This window comes from Ostrinia furnacalis, unplaced genomic scaffold, assembly GCF_004193835.3.
Source record: "Ostrinia furnacalis isolate ACB-3 unplaced genomic scaffold, ASM419383v2 OfSCF2870, whole genome shotgun sequence".
Lineage (NCBI taxonomy): Eukaryota > Metazoa > Arthropoda > Insecta > Lepidoptera > Crambidae > Ostrinia > Ostrinia furnacalis.
In genome coordinates this window covers 422186-438069 of record NW_021133109.1, presented here as the reverse complement: position 1 = coordinate 438069, position 15884 = coordinate 422186, and the positions used below count along the sequence as shown (strand labels likewise).

The 15884-nt window shown below is 37.9% G+C and overlaps 2 protein-coding genes across 2 annotated transcripts; both read left to right on the top strand.

Moving 5' to 3' along the window:
* Window positions 1-1642: 1642 nt before the first annotated feature.
* On the top strand, window positions 1643-15878 carry LOC114356709 (proline-rich extensin-like protein EPR1). Its single transcript, XM_028310028.1, has 10 exons — window positions 1643-1790; window positions 3669-3996; window positions 4836-4975; window positions 6373-6433; window positions 7406-7545; window positions 12024-12321; window positions 12831-13435; window positions 13561-13761; window positions 13878-14078; window positions 15254-15878. Exons 1-10 carry the CDS (start codon window positions 1760-1762, stop codon window positions 15517-15519), a joined length of 2271 nt encoding a protein of 756 aa, XP_028165829.1. The 5' UTR covers window positions 1643-1759; the 3' UTR covers window positions 15520-15878.
* On the top strand, window positions 7375-9226 carry LOC114356703 (serine protease inhibitor Kazal-type 2-like). The gene is made up of 2 exons (XM_028310019.1): window positions 7375-7545; window positions 9018-9226. Exons 1-2 carry the CDS (start codon window positions 7416-7418, stop codon window positions 9077-9079), a joined length of 192 nt encoding a protein of 63 aa, XP_028165820.1. The 5' UTR covers window positions 7375-7415; the 3' UTR covers window positions 9080-9226.
* Window positions 15879-15884: the final 6 nt, after the last annotated feature.

The window sequence follows — 15884 nt, the reverse complement described above, 5'->3', positions numbered from 1 at the left end:
CCTAATGACGAATTCGCGTTTGAAATGAGAGGATTTAAGTAAATGGTTGGTTGACTCGCGGTCATTCCCCTGTCACCAAGAGTTTAGTATGATGCTGTATGAGCTAGCTCCATCATTATCATAGTTTGCGTCAGAAGTGATGGTAACCAAAAAATTCAGGCAGCTGCTAATTAATAAACCATTACAGGATTACCTTCTACTAACAACACAGAGCAATAAGTGTATTGTTGAACAGGTAACGAGTCTCTTCTACCTTGAATCCTGGGTATATTCCCAATGCTACATGGTGAGAAGGTCTTAGCATAAGGAGTACCTAAAGTAGGTATAATTTTGCTATCCAACTGAAGGGTATAGTCTCGCTCGACCGTAACAGTCTAGAATGACTGGTTGGTGAACTGTCTCGGAAACATTCAGCAAGTAGTAGGTTCGTTCGTTTCAATCGAATGACGTCCACTGCCGGACAAAGGCCTTCCCCAAGGATTTCCAAGACCGGTCCTGTGCCGCCCGCAACCAGGCACCTCCGGGGCAGTTAGTAGGTCATCATCATCATCATCATTTCAGCCATAGGACGTCCACTGCTGAACATAGGCCTCCCCCAATGCTTTCCATGTTGATCGATTGGTAGCGGCCTGCATCCAGCGCTTCCCTGCTACCTTTACGATGTCGTCGGTCCACCTTGTAGGTGGACGTCCCACGCTGCGTTTTCCGGTACGCGGCCTCCATTCCAGAACCTTTCTGCCCCATCGACCGTCAGTTCTGCGTACTATGTGCCCTGCCCATTGCCACTTCAGCTTGCTAATCCGTCGGGCTATGTCGGCGACTTTGGTTCGTTTACGGTTAGTAGTTAGTAGATGCTACCATTATTATTATTGCTCTTTCATTGTCAACTGTTGAATTATGAGTACAAGGTTTTCTGGATCACATTTGGGATTTTCAAGCTGTATTATTATGCATAACTTTTTTTTTTTTTGCCTTATCGATAGCCTGCGAACCAGCCAGATGTTAAACCCCAGTGAATGTACACGCAGGTGGGGTGATGGGGTTTTACGCTGATGGGAATGAGTAAGAAGCCAGACGGTTGGGTATTCCTGTCGATGTGAAAGTAATACGAATTTCCTCTTATTAGGTACCTTATTAAGTTCATGTCACTACTTAGAGTTCTAAATGATAAGAGATTATAAGAGGAAAATCTAATAAATTATGTATAAACAAACCTATAAATTAAAATAATATTGTGTTCAAAGGCCTATATTTACGGCGTCCGGGATGGCACGGGCCCTCAGAATAGTCTGGATATTGGGCTACCGTTTTAAAGATGTCAGTAGATAAGTAGTACTAACTCATGAGCTATGATACTAATCCCCCCCCCCTTAAAAAGAACCCTAGATACGCCCAAAAACAAAGTCGAAATCGAGTTCAATTACAACATTGATTTGGAAAAAAACAATAAAAAATCGTTTGCGTGATAAAATCGATACATGTTGTTATTGCCTAACAACTTCTATTATCTACTTTATACCTACATCACTGTAATAACAGCGAATGTCACAACAAGTAACAGCATTCCTAGTGGGATAAACCCGGTAGATTCCAAATAGCCCGCGATAAGTCGCCAAGCTAACTGTCCCGCCATACGCAGGTTGACATGCGCACGAGTTTATAAACATAGTTCCATCGCCGCCGCTCGCAGTGACCAGTGACCCGCCGGCCGGTAACACACAACCAGTTTAAATTTAAATTATTTTACTCAAAAACAAAAATGGAGAAGCTGGCCGTGCTCTTTGTTTTCGGTAAGTATTAACCTTCATAAATGTGAGTTAAATGCATCCGTATTTGCAACGATATTTTGTGATGATAAGCAGTTGCTATACCCAAGTTTATCGATGTGATTTGTTCATAAATCAAATAAAAATAGTTCAGCTTTAAGTACAAAGTTGTGGGAATTAAGCTTTCCTGAACTTATTAGTTTTTAAAAGCTCTTTTAGAAACAAAACGAGTATCATAATACCCTCGTATTGCTTCTAAAAGAGCTTTGAAATTGCTTTCATCTATAAGTTAAAGGAATAGAATAGAATAAGAATAAGAATACTTTATTGAGCATCGAAAAATAAAATAAAAATACAGTAATAAGTAACATTAAACTACAAGCTATGCTGAAGAGGAATCTTAAGACAATTGATTTACGTGACGATGTTAAAATCTAAATTGCTTCTAAAACAGCGTGTTATTGTTTGCATCAGTTGCTAATTAATGCGTTTAAATCTTTTTATTGCCGGTACCACTTCCTGTAATTATCAGTTTCCTCATACCAACCCACGTAAAAACAAATTAGGTACCTACCTAGTTATCAAAGTCACATTCATATTCTTCTTGTATTATGGCAAATAAAATAAGGGAGGACATCTTCATAATTAGTAGTAGTCACAGCATAACCAGTTTTTAGTTTTGCTAACCAGTCGGTGCAAAGTCAAGTGGGTAATTTTGAGTCTATTTCGAAGTGATGAACCAACCGTTGTAGTTGAGTAAAAACCACCTAGTATCTACTTAAAGCAAAAATAAGAAGATGCACGCTTCTTCAAAAGTTCAATTATGTATTGTTGTTGCTATTGGCTTCTTATAAGTAACTAGCCCCGGCTTCGCACGGGTGCTAAGTACTTAGACTTTTAAAAACCTTCCCATTGAATCACTCTTTTAAAAAAACCGCATCAAAATCCGTGGCGTAGTTTTAATGATTTAAGCATACATAGGGATAAACAGCGGAAATCAACTTTGTTTTATACTATGTAGTGATAATTTAATTACTTTATTTTACAGTAAAAAATCTTCTTTTTTGACGCTAGGGTAAATTAGTTCTTCCAAAATGTGCAAAAAAAGAGCTAATGTGTTCGTTCCTTTATTTACAATGACTTACGTCTTTTGAACACAATATCGCAAGAACACGTAACAAATTATCCACAATGTCAACTTGTTTTTATGTCCTGTCAAACAGGAAAATAAATATTTCATACAAAACGTCTTGAATAAATTAATAAATACGCATTTTATTGCATTCCTTGTGTACGTCACAAGAGTTTTAATTTTCAAAAGGCCATAAACAATCTACCTACGTAAAATTAATTCTTAACAATAAATGTTTATATGCATTAAATAAATTGTACCTAAAGCGTAACCGTAACTTACACTTATCAATCAGGTGAACATGTTATCCGAAAAACCTACTTAATTATTATGATTGGTAGGTATAACAATAACAAACAACAAGTTATCGTGGGTCTTGTGGAATTTTTATTTAATTTAAAAACTAAGATATATTAATTGTACCGATTTTATAATAACTGAAAAAAAAAGCTGATCAGGGTTTTTTTCTGAATCAATAAAAAATATGTTTGATCTTACAATTAATTGCAGGTCTTTAGATTTGTTTTTTTTTTTGATAAAAATTACTAGCAATTTGTATTGCACAGATCATTAATAAAGTCCCGTTAGCCTTTCGTGTTAAGCCAAATAAGCTTGTGTTACGAGGCTCACCACAATAGCCGAGCGGCGGTGGGATTCGAACCCGCGTTCCTCGGATCTCGAGTCGGCCAGTCAGACCCCTTCACCGTTCGGCTATCGTAGCTATTAAATTGGGATTTTAATACTCTTTTTAATCAAAATTTTTATTACAGCCATTTTTGCCAGTGAAGCATTTGGACAAAATAACAATAATGGGGACTTGGATGACCGATTTGGAAACCAGTTTGCGGCCCTGTTCCCTGGTATGGGTCAGCAACAGTTCCGACCAAACCAGTTCCCTGGTCAGAACCAGTTCTTCCCTGGACAGAACCAATTCCCTGGACAGAATCAATTCCCTGGACAGAATCAATTCCCTGGACAAAATCAGTTCCCTGGACAGAACCAGTTCCCTGGACAAAACCAGTTCCCTGGGCAGAACCAGTTCCCTGGTCAGAATCAGTTCCCTGGACAAAATCAGCCTTCCACCGTTCCTCCAACCGGGTAAGAAACACTCCTCTCTAATTTATAAACTCATATTTTGTTGCTAAGAGTTTAAAGCACTGGTGTGGTGCTGTAAATTCATAAATATTCAGTAGTGTGCCTTTTATACCTATTTTAATCCAGCCTTATTAATGTCAAGTTATGAGGATTCGTCCTCAGGAGGCTGCGACTTTTTTTAATTACAAGCTTTATATTGTTACAAGCTTTATATTGACTTCACTTGTTAGTATGTGTGGGACAAATCTCGCAACTGAAATTAAGACCAGCTATCCTCAACCGATTGAGCTGAAATTTGGTATACTTGTGTAAGTACGATGACAATGCAATGTTATGGTACCATTGAGCTGGTCTGATGATGGAGACAGGAGGTGGCCATAGGAACTCCTAAACGAAACGATTTGTATTTTCGAGCACTTTGGTGCTAAATAAATCACCAGGGCCCAGAGATTGAGATACTAAAAAGTGTAAAATAAAATTATAATAAAAAAACTTTTTTAAAAACAAGCTTTATTCTGAAATGCATTTGTACTACGAAAAAAATAATTGTATGCAAAGTTCAAAAAATTTCGAAAGCTTGTAGCGCAAACTGAAAAAAAGAGGAATAAAAAAAAGTTTTTTAACTTATTAAATCATGAGCATGTGACAAAGCTTTTCCTAGCAAGTGTAGGATTAATAAAAGACCTCATTACATCAGTAAGCTGCCACAGGTATAACTTGGCACATTAAGTAACTATTGTATCATGTAAAGTGCCCCATAAGGGCTACCTTCTCTTTTTTATTATTTAACATTTGCCACTTGTGGTCTAAACTTATTTTTGACTTTTTTGTTCGTCTTCCAGGAGCACCACCATGTCCAGCGCTGTCCAAGCCTGCATCTCCAGCTGCCCAGTGACCGCTGAATACAACCCAGTGTGCGGCACCGACATCATCCAGTACCCCAACCCCGGCAGGCTGGGCTGTGCGCAAGCGTGTGGCGTCAGTGAGTATCTTCTTCCTACAATAGGATACTAATGCCCGTTTTCACCATCAATCCCTAATTTTTAAGTGACCCCTATGGTCACATATAACAGGAACTTTGCTTTCAAACTCACTTAAAAATTAGGGATTGATGGTGAAAACGGGCATAAATACTCTATGTCTAAATAGTTGTCTAAAAACCCTGAATGTATAGGCCTACGGATGAGACCAGCTTTTACAGCTTATGTTTGCATGGGCGTACCTATGATGCTAGCTGCATGGTATGCCCAGGGTCCAGGGGCCTTATTATTTCGTTTTTACTTAAATATTTGATTTGCCCTCCTGGACTACACTGAATCTGGCCTGCTAGCACAAAAGCTGTCAACGGGCATAGCAATTATCAATGGAAATCCATTCATCTGTTCTCTAATACAACCTTTATAGGAAATTCCATGATATATTATTTTCTCATTTCCTGGTTTAGAAATTCAAACTCACTACCATTGGCTTTGTCTGTGGTTCGGTGCACGAATAGTTACTAGATGAAAGTCGAAGTCAGTATGTAAGAGTTCCATCGTTAAGCCGGATAACTTAAATCTCTTAACAATAACTTTGAAATAAAAGAAGTAATTTGCTGATCTTTGCTCGGTAATTTAAGGAACCAATTTCATCAAGTCTTAATTTTAATACGAATTAAATCTTGTAGCCCGGTTAAAATGAGGATATTGAAAAATTTATCTGGTTTAATAACCTTCAACATGCTAATTGACTACGAGCACACATGAGGAAAATATGAAATTAACTGTTTAACTTAAGTGGCAAACAATTTAACACCGTACTGTTACAGTGTATTTAATAATCAATTTAGTTATTACTAGCATTTATTAGCAGAATCTAATTCACGCTCGTCTGCTTAGTTTGCTTCATGTTGATGGGCTAATATTGGTTCAAAGTATGACTAATACTTAAACGCCGTATGAGGTTTATGGTATACAAACGACGGGACACTCCTAATACACATTGAGTACGCAAGTAACACACTATATATGTATTATAAAACAAGTGTTTATACTACGTTTTCACAGACTTACTTAGGCCCGATTCGACCTAACTTTTATCCGAGAATTACTCCTGGTATAAGTGCACATTGACAGTTTCAGTATGGGAAATATGTCAAAACTGACGATTAATAATTCTGAGAGTAATGTTTACTCTTGTTTGGTCGAATCCACCCATAGTAGTAAAATAAGTGTTATATAAATTTAAAATAATTTTATTTTATCTAACAAAAACAACTACTGTTTAGTAGAAAGAGAAATAACTATATCGAATTTTCGACTATACATAATGTAGAGCAAATGAGCAAATGATACCGTATGGTTAACTGTTTTTTTAAGTATTCATTATTATTATTTACAGATGTCAGCCTCCTAAGGCAAGGACCCTGCCCGGCCACCACCACTGCTGCCCCTCCCAGTTGAATAAACTTTCAGAATGACTAACAAAACTATTTTTATAAGTGTTCCAGTAAAAATCCTAGACAAAACTGTTGAATGAAGACCAGAATGAAGGTTGTGCCATAAATATTTGAAATAAAAATTTTACGATAAACTTGTTGTTTCCAGATTCCCTAAAGGTTTAATTTAGTCTAGCTAGAGTGATAGACTCGTTAAAAATGTCATAATGAGGAAAAGTTAAGGGCCTAAAGTATCTACTTATAAGGGCTCTCGTAGTCGCTGTTAGGTTTCGCCCATATTAAAGTACAAACAATATCGTTCGGAAAGCAAAAGGCTTTCCAATAAAGCCATATTTAATTTAGTCATAATAACGTTACTGCCACAGTTCTGTTGTGAATGGTTGGAAAATCCGGAAAAACGGCGTGAAAATATTTCTTTGCAGATACACTACGTCAGTAGGTAATTTAATGAATTGTCAAATAAATTGCCTTACTTAATAATTTATTTAATAACCAAGAAGATGACGATTTACAATATTGTACAATGTATTAATTACTTAAACTACGATTGACAATCGTGTTAATCTTAAGTATGTCCCTGCCAACTAAACTAGGATTAAACCTGTATCTTAGATGACAGTGATTCCTCCAGGGTGAAGAAAGTAATGTAAGTGAATGAAAGGAAGTATAAAGTAAGTTTNATAATTGCTTTGGATAATTGCATAATTGACTTTAGATAAAGTAAAATTACCCCAAAACTATTAAATTTCGGATTTTTTTAAAATATCACGTGAGATTAGGGGGTGGGGGAGGGGGTCAGGCAAAATCTCACCAAATCTCACCAAGGGGGGCGGGGGGGTTGAAAAATAGCCAAAATTGTCTCACGTAATTTATGGACGCCCCCTATAGGATTAGTAAAAGACCTCATTACATCATTTGCTACATCAGCTATAACTTGGCACATTAAGTAACTATTGTATTATGACCGTCTTCCAGGAGCACCACCATGTCCAGCGCTGTCCAAGCCTGCATCTCCAGCTGCCCAGTGACCGCTGAATACAACCCAGTGTGCGGCACCGACATCATCCAGTACCCCAACCCCGGCAGGCTGGGCTGTGCGCAAGCGTGTGGCGTCAGTGAGTATCTTATTCCTACATTAGGACACTAATGCTCGTTTTCGCCATCAATCCCTAATTTTTAAGTGACCCCTATGGTCACACATAACAGGAACTTTGCTTTCAAAGTCACTTAAAAATTAGGGATTGATGGTGAAAACTGGCATAAATCCTCTTTGTCTAAATAGTTGTCTAAAACCCTGAATGTATAGGACTACGGATGAGACCAGTTTTTATACATCATAAGTGTGCATGGGCGTACCGATGATGCCAGCTGCCTCCCCCTGGTAATGGTACGCCTAGATTCTAGGGACCTTATATTTAGTTTTTACTTAAAAGACAAATCAAATCCTCCTGAAACACACTGAGTGTAGACTAAAGCTGGCCTAGAAGCTGGGCAAGGCTATGGAAATTCCCAATGGATATTCATCTGTTCTCTTAATTCTACTTATTCATAGGAAATTCCATGAAATATTTTTTTCTCATTTCTTGGTTTGGAAATTCAAACTCACTACCATTGGTAATCCGGTACACGAATAGTTACTAGATGAAAGTCGAAGTCAGTTACGTAAGACTTCCATCGTTAAGCCGGATAACTTAAATCGTTTAACAATAACTTTAAAATAAAAGAAGTAATTTGCTGATATTTGCACCATTTGCTCGGTCATTTAAGGAACCATATTCATCAAGACTCTTAATTTTAATACGAATTAAATCTTGTAGCCCGGTTAAAATGAGGATATTGAAGAATTTATCTGGTTTAATAACCTTCAACATGCTAATTGACTACGAGCACACATGAGGAAAATATGAAATTAACTGTTTAACTTAAGTGGCAAACAATTTAACACCGTACTGTTACAGTGTATTTAATGATCAATTTAGTTATTACTAGCATTTATTAGCAGAATCTAATTCACGCTCGTCTGCTTAGTTTGCTTCATGTTGATGGGCTAATATTGGTTCAAAGTATGACTAATAATTAAACGCCGTATGAGGTTTATGGTATACAAACGACGGGACACTCCTAATACACATTGATTACGCAAGTAACCACAGACTATTAATTTATAAAACAAGTGTTATACTACGTTTTCACAGGCTTACTTAGGCCCGATTCGACCAAACTTTTATCCGAGAATTAGTCCTGGTATAAGTGCACATTGACAGTTTCAGTATGGGAAATATGTCAAAACAGACGATTAATTCTAAGATTAATGTTTACTCTTGTTTGGTCGAATCCACCCATAGTAGTAAAATAAATGTTCTATACATTTAAAATAATTTTATTTTATCTAATAAAAACAACTGCTGTTTAGAAATAGAAATAACTATATCGAATTTTCGACTATACATAATGTAGAGCAAATGATACCGTATGAGTAACGGTTTTCAGGAGATTTTTCCTGTTTAGCCTGGAGAATGTTAGATTGATTCTGTATATTTATTCTTAAAGAATAATTTTTTTATGTATTTATTATTATTATTTACAGATGTCAGCCTCCTAAGGCAAGGACCCTGCCCGGCCACCACCACTGCTGCCCCTCCCAGTTAAATAAACTTTCAGAATGACTATACAAAACTATTTTTATAAGTGTTCCAGTAAAAATCCTAGACAAAACTGTTGAATGAAGACCAGAAATGAAGGTTGTGCCATAAATATTAATTTTAAGATCAATTGAAATAAAAATTTTACGATAAACTGTTGTAATGTTGTTTCCAGATTCCCTAAAGGTTTAATTTAGTCTAGCTAGAGTGATAGACTCGTTAAAAATGTCATAATGAGGAAAAGTTAAGGGCCTAAAGTATCTACCTATAAGGGCTCTGGTAGTCGCTATTAGGTTTCGCCCATATTAAAGTACAAAAAAATCGTTCGGAAAGCAAAAGGCTTTCCAATAAATCCATAAACCCTAACCCATTTAATTTTGTCATATTCACTGTCATAGTTATGAATGGTTGGAAAATCCGGAAAAACGGCGTGAAAATATTTCTTTGTAGGTAGGTACACTACCGACGTCAGTAGGTAATTGAATGAATTGTCAAATAAATTGCCTTACAATGAAGTAGAGTTGGTTGGATTACCGTTAATTAGGTAATTAACTGATCGTTTAATTTGGTACTTTAACGTGCAACAACAACAATTGTAATTATTAAACGAATAAATTAGATTTTCTATTGTAATTACTTATTAACTTAATTTTTAGGTACCTACATTATAATGTAACATTAGAATTATATAAATTCAACATTTTGAAATCATTTTCCGATACGTAGCTCACTTGAATGTATGAGTAGGTCACACAATAAGTTCTAGTAGGTACTAGGTTGTCTAGGTGTTGAGATAAGCTGTGAAACAAAAAAATGTTAGTGGACAAAAACCTAAATTGATTTTCTATGTATCCTACTTTCTTTAACTATTTTGATGGTGGCAGCACTGGCGGCGCTATGCGTCACATGTGGGTGAAAAGCGTTCTGTCTTCGTTCCGCCGACCTGTTAATATTTAATTTCCTCAGAGGGCCTTCCCCTGAGTTGAGTCTAGGACGTTGACCGGCTCCGCAGGTCGTGGTCTGGTTCGCAATGACTCATAGAACATAATTGATCTAGCTGACTAGGTAATTCTAGGATTCTAGGAATGTAGACGGAAATTGAAAAAACTACCACAAAAAAGTCTGTTATATGCACAATAATACACATAGGTGAACCCTAATAACGTCATAATAATGGTAGCAGGAGGGTGCTGGATGCAGGCCGCTACCAACCGAACCGACCAATCTGGAAATCGTTGGGGGAGGCCTATGTTAAGCAGTGGACGTCCTGTGACTGAAATGACGAAACTATTTGAAGTCAGTTTCTGTAACGAACAATCAACGTGAGCCAAGATCCGGGAAATCTAAGAGGTATTATGGAAAACCTATAACCATACCTCTATATTAATTATCAGTAATTTATAAAAACGCTATAGGAAACGTATAGTAGTTTGGAAAGCCCAACAACAAAGTGGAAATAAAATCGCCTGAGCAAGGTTTCACAGACGTTCCATTGCCAGACAAAGGTTAAACCAATATGGTAGGCGTTGGGGAAATCCTTTGCGCCACAATTGTATGGTTCAAGGCGGACAAACGAAGAGAGGCCAACCTTGTGATTTAGTTTAAATAACGTACGCAGATCAAGAATTTTGAAGTGTTAATCTAGAACAGCAAATAATTAAGGTAAATATATCTTCATGGTTTGCTGCGGGTATTTTATAGAAAAATATGAGAAACGTATTAATTTGTGTGCAGCTACCTATGTTTCTCATTGATGTTTAGATTTGTCCGTTTGACCTCAGTATTAATAAAGTATTAATAATTGTGATTGCAAGTTACGAGGCAGGCATTCCAAGTAACATTCAGAACATTCCAAATAACATTTTAATACTCGGTATTGCAGCGACATAACCATTTCATTGGGGAATCAAGAAACTTTTCAAGTCGGTAAAGGTAAATAACTTATTGTTTCTTTATTTTTAACAAGTTCACTGACAACTTGTTCTTCGCATCGCTGATTACTTCGTGGTACAGGACTTACGAGTATTGGTGTAATTGCGTTTTTAGTAGACTGCCAATGAAGTAAACAAAAACGGCATCTATTTCAAAGTATGTAAACCTTATTGTAGTTCAAAGCTAGACCACTATTTAAACTCGGATTGGTCACTTTTTATTACGTTATAATATGATCATAAACGTAGGTAAGAATCCTTAAGGCTTTAAACTGGTCTCTTGTGGATCTGATCCAGTTTGTTTGCCTACAATGAAGCTATTTAAGAACTAGAAAAGCCTGCGTATTCTCATTTGTGATACATATTTTGAGTACCTACATAAAGTTTGTATAACGTAAAGCTTCAAAAGTTACAGGTAGTCATATTATGCTAATTTTATTGTCCTTTGTGTTCGTGAAACTCATAACACCAATTAGGAGCAAACGTATTATGCTACATCGATAACTGTTTCTTTCCAACCACATTTAAAGTTAATAATCTAAACAATTTAAAGGTTATTAACGAAAAATATTACTAAATCTTCTGAGTAAGATAAAAACGGGTTTCCGAAGCCGCAAGATGAGGGGGGATTTTATTAACTATAATGTAACTTTATCCGCAGAAAGATTCAATGACCATTTCAAGTCGTGGAGTTGCCTCGGACGGACGAGGATATAACTTATAAAAACTCGTGAAAGGGTCAAAAGTGTTTGAACCTTCGCCATGTTGCCCAAAATTGGAATTCTTTTAGGTAAGCTCTTTGACTCTTTTAAAAATCTTATCACTTTTTATTGAGGAAAATTCTATTTCAATTAAGTAGTTAACATGCGAGTAAAAACTAGTAAATATGTGGTAAAACCTTTTTGTACGAGTAGGTAATTGGTACATAAGTATTTTTCTCAATGATGTTTATTATTAGAATGGGTACGTATATGATAGATCTTCTGTGGTTCTCTAATACGATTGTAATAAACTTTTTAGTTGCCATAGCGGCATTGGGAACAATTCCGGGACGAGTGCGGGGTCACTGGCATCACGGGCCTCATCACAACTACGGCCCACCACATCACGATTATCATGGACCGCCACATCACGGTCCACCAGGACCGCACCACGGACCGCCAGGGCCCCACCACGGACCGCCAGGGCCCCACCACGGACCACCGGGACCGCACCACCACCCTTGGGAACGCGATTCTGACGAGTCACCCGAATGGAGTGGCTCCGATTCTGAAATCTCTGGCAGCTGGGAATCGCCTTGTCATCATGAACATTCAAGGTAGGTTTTACTCTATTTTTGTCATGGTATCCAGAGTATTTATTGCATTTGAAGTCTTATTCATACAAGTACAAGATTCTAATAGAAAACAAGCATTTGATTAACTTAATTGCACGAAACTAAGTTACATAAAATATTTATTGTTTTGATGACAAATTCGCTTGAAAAACATGAAACAATAACACGCAATTGATATAGACGCTTATGACTCAATTAAAACATTTTAAGAACGCAAAATTATAGTTATAGTAAGTAATTAATTTAATGAAGCATGAAGATGAAGTACTTATATGTATATGCCAAGTTACCTACTTGTAGAACTTGACCTTTAGTAAAACCCAACTAGTAATGGATGGCTGCCCAGAGGAAACGGTCTTGGGACATTACAATAATTTATGAAATTTAAATATTGTAGTATTGTATGTGTGTCAATTTATACAAACCTACTTGTAATAATAAACATTTACTTTAAGCCCATTGATAGTAACTAATAATATTTTTAATTTCAGACCGCCAAAGCCCACCCCACCACCGAGGCCTCCCAACCCTGGACCCAATCCAAATCCTTTCCCACAACCAACTCCTCAACCATTCCCTAAGCCAACTTTTAATCCGAATCCATTCCCGCAACCAACTCCTGTGCCTTTCCCAGGACCTAACCCTAATCCAAACCCTTTCCCGCAACCAACTCCTGTGCCTTTCCCAGGACCTAACCCTAATCCGACTCCTTTCCCGCAACCAACTCCTGTGCCTTTCCCAGGACCTAACCCTAATCCGACCCCTTTCCCGCAACCAACTCCTGTGCCTTTCCCAGGACCTAACCCTAATCCGACCCCTTTCCCGCAACCAACTCCTGTGCCTTTCCCAGGACCTAACCCTAATCCAGATCCTTTCCCTAAGCCTACTCCTGTACCTTTCCCGCCGCCCACGCCAACGCCGTTCCCTCAACCTACTACTGAGTCTTTTACAAAGTCTACAGTTACGCCAGTACCCGATCTCCATGCCTGTATGCTTACCTGTCCTGTGACACAAGAGTTAAACCCAGTCTGTGGCTCTAACGGTGAGGAGTATCAAAACCCTGGAAAATTGAATTGCGCCAAATATTGTGGAGTCAGTGAGTGTAATTTTTTTACTGAGATTTATTGCCCACAGGGGGAATGCATGCGTATTGTATTACTTACTTGCTTGTTACTTTTTCCAAAATACCAATGGTGCGTAACAAGAGTTTGTTTTTTGCAGATGTGGAGCTCGCCAGATATGGTAAATGTCCTACAAACGAAGGGAAAACTTTGAGGCCTCCTCCTCCCCGACCCGAAAGAGATGTCCAAGCATGCATGAGAAGCTGTCCCGTGACGTCAGAGTACAACCCAGTCTGTGGATCTAATGGCTTGGAGTACTCCAACCCTGGCCGGTTGAACTGCGCCAAGATGTGTGGAGTCAGTAAGTACCATTTTTTTATGGGATTCATTGCATGCATATTTAAGTAAGATATCCTTACTTAGTTGAAAATTTTTCCAAAATGCCAGCGATGCTTAATCAGAGTTTGTGTTTTGCAGATGTGGACCTCGTCAGAAGAGGCAGATGCCCCACAAACGATGGGAGTACTGTGAGCCCGCCTACTCCCCGACCTGACAGGGATGTCCAAGCGTGCATGAGAAGCTGTCCCGTGACGTCAGAGTACAACCCAGTCTGCGGCTCTAACGGCTTGGAGTATTCCAACCCAGGACGGTTGAACTGCGCCAAGATGTGTGGAGTCAGTGAGTATCATGCGATTTCAGCCAGTAAAACAGTGAAATTCGTCTAAATTGTTCTGCGGCACTGGTGGAAAATGTAGGTACTACCAGTACTACGAGTAGATCTTAACGTAACATATAGGTATATGTAGCTCTGTATTCCTATGAATGTAACAGCAAATTAAAATTTTCCTTAGTAAATTATATTGACAACTTATAAGATACATAAAAAGCAGTGACTTAAGTACTGCCTATTCAACAATCTTCACCGATCACGGTATAATCACAGATATGACGTAGGACTTTAATAGTATAAGTTCAATATTGAAACATGAACATGCAAAATATTGTGATATTAGCGTACGTATAGGTACCTAATGCACCATAGAGGNCACAATAGATCGGTACCGGTCGTAGTGATACTAGGACTTTATTGAACTAGAACTAGAACAGCCGCTCAACGCAATAAAAAAAATAGTTCTTCTGCGTTCGAAACACAAATTAGTACAGTATAGGAGAGGAATAAATTGCAAATAGTTGGTACAGTATCAGTATCGGCGCGCCGACAGCTGGTTGTCGGCGGCGGCGGCGTGGAAAAATTCGCGGCGGCGGCGGCGCGCCGGCGTGGCGCCCACCTCTAATGCACCAATACAGACATAAGGCAGTTTTGTTACATACTTGGAAAATACAAGTGTCTATTGACGATTTAGTCACCTCTACTATTTAAGGAAGTGAGCTTAGCTCATCATAAGTAACATTTATTTATAATACAAATACATATTAAAGTCGCGAAAAGTTTTTCACCAAATCATCTACGAGTATTTACTTCATTATTTACTTCTTGTTTAAAAAAATGAGTGGCATATTTAAACAATTTATTCTCGCATAGTAGTCGTTAAATTATTAAAGCGAGTAACCTGCCACCCAGTATAAAGGCTTACAAAAGACCTTCTTAAGAGGATCTTTGTTTTGAAGGAAAAACAATATGCCTCTATCGTCATCGGAATATCTTTTGATGTTAATTTCATCTCATCCCAGGATTTTAATAGTTGATCCACAAAGTATGTTGTAAGGTTCCTATGTAATACACCGATTGTTCTTCACTTCACTCATAAAATTACCATTTGAAACCGCAACTGAAGCTAAAGGTACATGAACTACCAAGCCAAGCACCCTAATGATTTCCCCTCTTTTTGCAGACGTAGAATTACTCAGAAGGGGTAGATGCCCGCCGCCAGAGCCCACTTCGAATCCGATCACCAACCCTACTCCCCCTGTGACTGTGACGGAGAGCCGAGAGCCGGAGACACGGCCCACGCCACCAACGATTCCCCCCACCAAACCGACCACTCCTGGAGTAACCTTTACCATTGACAAAGATTTGCTGGACCAAATCTTCAGCACTACCGAAGAAACGGGTCCAGATCTAACAGGCCTGATAGACGAAAGACATCAGGATGACTGATAGATTGGTGATCTTGCTCTCTTTCATCTAGAATAGTCTGATTTTGTAGAACATTTAAGTACGCTTCTAAAAGCGCCACTTAAGTGAATAGCCCACTAGCAATGAAGTCTATCGAAATAAAAGTAATAAAGTTAATATAATTATAATGTGATAAATACACGCAACTACATAGTAATAGTAAAAGCTCTGTGAAATGAAAAAGAAGAAGTAGTTTATCATACATATAAATTATAACATGAATTACTCACGATGGTCAATAAGTAATAATGAAACAATCGTTATAATTAATAGAATTCCTTAATGTGGTGCTTTTAGAGCCCTTAATAAATTAATTAACTGCAATCAATTTTCAAATTTATTCATAA